Source organism: Trachymyrmex cornetzi, unplaced genomic scaffold, assembly GCF_001594075.2.
Source record: "Trachymyrmex cornetzi isolate Tcor2-1 unplaced genomic scaffold, Tcor1.1 scaffold1834, whole genome shotgun sequence".
NCBI classification, from domain to species: domain Eukaryota; kingdom Metazoa; phylum Arthropoda; class Insecta; order Hymenoptera; family Formicidae; genus Trachymyrmex; species Trachymyrmex cornetzi.
In genome coordinates, this window is record NW_017296457.1 from 2,931 (window position 1) to 9,168 (window position 6,238).

Sequence of the window (6,238 nt, forward strand, 5' to 3'; positions counted from 1 at the left end):
CTGCCAAATCTAATTGAAATAAATAATTTAATAAGCGTTAAATATATACTACCATTCTTGATAGTTCGGACACTTGCATAAATTTTATCAAATGGATGATTAAATTTAAGACATTATTATAAAACGTCGATTATGTTACTTTGTCACAGATATTAAATAGGAACCCTTTCCCTTACGTTTAATAACATTTTTGTTATTTTTAGCATCAATATGTGTCAAAATCAATCCATTTTTTAGTTTCAAAGTAAAGTTCACATTAATGTATGAACGTAGTAAATAATAAATTAAATTTGAGTCCAATTTAATACATTTTAGTGTATATTGTATGTATATATATATGTATATACGTTTATTATATACTTTTACACTTTTATTGAAAATAAGACATACCCAGCAAATAAAATTATATCCATAGTAGAAATGTCCCAAGCCAAATCTTACTTCTCTCTGTTTTATTTGCAACATAAACTGCCAAATCTAATTGAAATAAATAATTTAATAAGCGTTAAATATATACTACCATTCTTGATAGTTCGGACACTTGCATAAATTGTATCAAATGGATGAGTAAATTTAAGACATTATTATAAAACGTCGATTATGATACTTTGTCGCAGATATTAAAGAGCAACCCTATCCCTTGTGTTTAATGACATTTTTGTTACTTTTAGCTTCAAAATGTGTCAAAATCAATCATTTTTTAGTTTCAAAGTAAAACGTTCACATTAATGTATGTACGTAGAAAATAATAAATTAAATTTGAGTCCAATTTAATACATTTTCCAGAGTTGAGTTATGTAACTACAAAGTTTTAACAACATACCCGGTAAAAAATTTTTAATGAATGAATATGTTTAAATATGTATAAACATACATAAACGTGCATAAATATTCATATAAACATGAATAATTATATATGAAATATGTCTATATATGTTCATACATCCTTCTTTCTTTTGTAAAATTACTCTTTTTAGTGTAATAGAAATAATAAAAGTAAGTGAAAACATAAAAAATAATTAAAGGGATGATTTTCGTATATCGTTTGTTTTTGAAAAAATCAAGTTTGAACAAATGTTGAAAAAAATTTCTTACGTATAACTATATTATATAAACTAAAAAAAAATCGGTACATAAATAATATAGTTCAAGTGGTAATATTGTTGATTTTTTATTATAACCCCTCAATAATACGTATGTATGTGTTTAAAAAAAAAATTAAATCAAATCTTTAAATTACGCCAATTGCAAAAAGAATATATAATTTCTTGCAACATATAACATATACTATTATATTTTGTAAATTGCGAAAAGAACATATATTTTATTGCAACATATAACATTTAATTAACGAGACAAAATGATACGTACCTTTATATTTCTATTCAAGTCTTTTATATTTGCAATGCAATACAACATTTAATCTCAAAAAATTGAAGACGAAGCATCACAAAATGAGAAAATTTTATTAAAATAACTTAAATTTAAAAAATTATTCGGAGAGTATAATAGGGCTACCAGCCTGAAATTTTAATCGTTATAAATTTTGCTGGTATGTTAAATAAGTAAACAAACTTACATATACTACTGTGGGCAAAAAGTAGTAAGACTTTGTTAATAATTTTGAAATTCTTTATTTATTCTTCCAAATCTATTTCGTCCCCCTCAAAGTAATCCCCTCCGGCCCCAATACACTTGTGCCAACGTTTTTTCCAATCCTCGAAACAGTTGTTAAAGTCACTTTCCGGAATAGCCTTCAATGCGCGTAGCGATTCACGTTTAATGTTTTCAATTGACTCAAAACGGTTTCCTCGAAGCGGTCGTTCCAGCTTGCTGAACAGCCAGAAGTCGCATGGAGCTAAATCAGGCGAATACGGTGGTTGTGGAACGATATTAATTGAATTTTTGACGAAAAACTCACGAAGAATCAATGCAGTATGCGACATAAAAATCGCTGAATGCACTTTTTGTACTTCAGAAAAACAAGCGTATACTAAACACTAATGATTATTTTGATGTGATGCTTTGCACAGATGTCACTGACAGTCATACCAACGTAGATAAAAAATATTTCGACGAATGGGTTTCCGCGCGAAATTTAAATTAGAAAGTCTTACTACTTTTTGCCCACAGTAGTATATATAACTTTAATATTGTGCGCAAAAGGCAAATTAAATAAAACAAAAATAAAACTAAGTATACATACGTTTCGGTCAAGATCAGACCATTATCAATGTTCAAAACCGCAAATCGAAAAAATATATGAAACCTGCTTTAAAAATATACATAAAATTCTCTCTCAATCGCACAACATATATAAAACGCTACACAAAAATCAGTCTTTATATATAAAAGAAAGGAAATAAATCGGTACAAATATTAATACAAAAACAATTTCTATAAATAAATCGGTACAAATATTAACAATCACTGTAGTTACAAAGAAAATTGAGTCGAAATATAAGAAGTGTATAGATGAAATAGTAGTCCAAATGTGTAAAAATTTTTTAAAAAAGTCCAAATATAAAAGTCAATTTCTTATCGTTGAAAAAACCGTATAAAAAGTTATAAGATGGTTATAACTTTTGATGGATTGAAGATGGAAAAGTTATAACATGGATGAAATTGTATCTGTTAGAATTACAAAAACAAAAATGATGAAATATCTATTGAACGCAGTGTATATAAATTTTTATAAATTGTAGTAGTTAAGAAATATAGTAACACAAAAGAAAACTTGAAGAATTGCTATTTTTTTCTCAAAGATTATAATAACTACGAAATATGATAGCATAATAGAAAAGACTTGAAGTAAAACAAAGGTATGAAATCGAGTTAATAAATACCTTAATATTGTATTAATGTGAAAAAAGAAAAAATCGATGAATCCATAATATAGTGTTAGTTTAAACAATAGAAAAATCGATGAATCCATACTGTTAATATAAATAAAAATGTGATAATCGTATTAAACGGAATAGCTGTGCAACGAGAGTAAAATACAACATCTCTCCGGCAAGTCTCGAGATAATGTGAGAGCGACACACTGCGGCGGACGAGAAATGAACAGGACAAAAACGTAGGAATGGAAATAAAAGGGGGGGAGAAACGAGTAGAAGGAAAAAGCCAGAAGGAAGAGGGGTGCGTCAGGAAGAAATCAAGAGGGAGACAAAGCTTGTATGATATTAGAATAAGATTCAGGTAAAGATTCGGTATCCTGCATTTTGTTAATGCCATGCTTTTGCCTTTTTATATGGATCATCTCAGACACAAGTCTCTTGCCATATGAAGGTTCATTGTCTAAGATTCTGACTGAATCCCATTGAAAATTGTGATCAAAAGTAATTCTATGATCCGTGATGACAGAGGGTGAGCCAGTATTTTTCCGGATATCAGACTGATGCTCTTTTAATCTAGTGCTCAGCTTTCTTTTGGTCTGGCCAACATAACTAGCATCACAATTCTCACAGGAAATTTTATATACCACGTTCTGATTAGACAAAAAATTCAGCCTATCCTTACCCCTCCTGATAAGACCCCTCAGTGTGTTAGGAATACTGAAGGCTAACTTAGAATGAAACACACTGGAAATAGGAAGGAAACTTTCTGAGATCGACTTGACATAGGGGATAGTAAAATATTTATCTCTAATTAATGGATTACGTGTTGTTTTAATATTGAGTGTATGAAATTTTATTCTGTTGATAACTGTGGTGAAAATGAAAGATAACGGATAACAATTTTCAAGAAAAGTATTAATGGCATTGATAAGATTCTTTTGTTGAAAGGATGGATGTGACAATTTTAAAATCTTATCTATGGAACTAATTAGAGTACCTTTTTTATGACAAATCGGGTGGTTGGAATGGAAGTTCAGGAATCTGCCAGAATATATGTGCTCTTTTGAAAAATATCAAAGATAATACGATTATTTTCAATGATAATCGTGGTATCTAAAAAGTTAATTTTACCTCCAATGCCGGTTTCCAGAGTAAACTGCAATCTATCATGCAAAGAGTTGAACACATCTTATATATACCATACACATATATACACTTCTTATATTTCGACTCAATTTTCTTTGTAACTACAGTGATTGTTAATATTTGTACCGATTTATTTATAGAAATTGTTTTTGTATTAATATTTGTACCGATTTATTTCCTTTCTTTTATATATAAAGACTGATTTTTGTGTAGCGTTTTATATATGTTGTGCGATTGAGAGAGAATTTTATGTATATTTTTAAAGCAGGTTTCATATATTTTTTCGATTTGCGGTTTTGAACATTGATAATGGTCTGATCTTGACCGAAACGTATGTATACTTAGTTTTATTTTTGTTTTATTTAATTTGCCTTTTGCGCACAATATTAAAGTTATATATATATGTAAGTTTGTTTACTTATTTAACATACCAGCAAAATTTATAACGATTAAAATTTCAGGCTCGTAGCCCTATTATACTCTCTTAATAATATTAATTTCTTATTATTATACGTTATACGTACCATAAATAACATCCATGATCTTTTTTTCTTTAAAGGATACCTTTTTCCGTCCGGCCCAATTAAAGTGTGTTGCTAATTCGTTGGTTAACAGAAATCGTAACATGCTCACTCAACTGTGTAAGCATTTTATTAAAATATACCAACAATTAATATACTATAATAACTAATAAATCGTTTATTAAATCGTTTACTTTCTATATATTGTTCCTGTGTTTAAATAAAGTAAAATATATACAGGAAGTAGTAAATATAATTGATATAAATGGTAATAATAATGTATAACTTTTTATAATTTTTACAGGGAAATTATTGGATACGTTGAAAGTATTGAGGCTTCGCGAACTATTTGTAAAGATAACGAAAGCTACAGACTTTTTAAATTTTTTATTAATAATGGTACTGGGAAAAAGATCCAGGTAGTAGCATGGAATGATGAAGTGGATCGAATCGAACAGCTTGTTCGAACTAATTCTGTAATTTTTCTAATTTTATCTTTGCTTTTTTATATAATTAAATAATGATAATATAAAATTAAACTACTTTTGAATAGATTGTTCATTTGGATGGAGCGCAGGCAAGAAAACCTAGAAATGAAAAATTTAATCAAGGAAATGTCGAATTTGAATTATTAATTCAAAGAGGAACAGTAATTACTACTTTAGGGAATTATCATTCAAAATTGGAGCAAACTGAACCACATTATGTAAAATTAAGTGAAGTTATGAACACCTCGCATCGTATTAGTAAGTTTTGTGTAGATTTAATTAATATAAGTTTGAATACAGTTATTTATGGTTTTCAATTGTACGTTCCTTTAATTTATGTATATAAATAATAATAATAATAATAACAATAAAAGTAATAACAATAACAATTATAATAATATAACAATTTAATAAGGTAACAAAAAATATAATGTCATAATGCAAAATAATAATATATTTTCGTATATTTGTAATAGTTCTGGAAGCATATATTAAAACGAATTTTATAACAAAATATCATCACAAGTTGAACAAGCACATAGGATGCGGGTCAGTTTCAGATGGATTCTATAAACTTGAAACACATATAACGAATTTCAACGAAAAAGAATACTCAGCATTGAAGTATAACAAAGGAGACAAAGTTGAAATTACAGGAACCATGCAAAATTCATGTAAGTATAATGTATTTTTAATTTTAAAAAAATGTATATATAAGTAATAACAATAACACAACAATAACAACAATAACATTTTCTCTTGAGTTCTACATTAAAATTTACAATCAAATAAATTAATTTTACAGCTATTCCACCATATCTAATAGTTGATAATGTACATGATATAAAACGTAAAGATGGAAAAATGTCTCTCATTCAATTGTATAAGGCTAACGAAACATTCAGAAAAAGAAAAGCAGATGACAATGAGGTATAACATAAAAATATAACACTAAAAATATATATAACTCTAAATATAGTAAAATAATAATTAAAATAATACTAATAATAATTAAATACAGAAACATTATAATAATTAGGATATTTTTTCAGGGACAATGTAAGAGAACTTCATTTAATTTGAATAAGAAAGATTAAAAGTAAAAATATGTTATATTAATATTGATATTATATTGAAATATGTTATGTTAATATCATGATAGTTTAATATGTATGTTGCATAAATGTGAAAAGGTTGTATCTTTAATTCAATTAATATAATTAACTATTATATATTGAACTCC

General features: G+C 27.2%; 1 protein-coding gene across 1 annotated transcript; it reads left to right on the forward strand.

The window, feature by feature from the left end:
• Positions 1 to 4,811: 4,811 nt before the first annotated feature.
• LOC108759411 (uncharacterized) lies at positions 4,812 to 5,931 on the forward strand (the record flags this gene model as incomplete). The annotated part of the gene is made up of 4 exons (XM_018504851.1): positions 4,812 to 4,983; positions 5,061 to 5,253; positions 5,472 to 5,669; positions 5,801 to 5,931. Coding segments are annotated over 4 exons (694 nt in total), but the record flags the coding sequence as incomplete, so codon positions are not given.
• Positions 5,932 to 6,238: the final 307 nt, after the last annotated feature.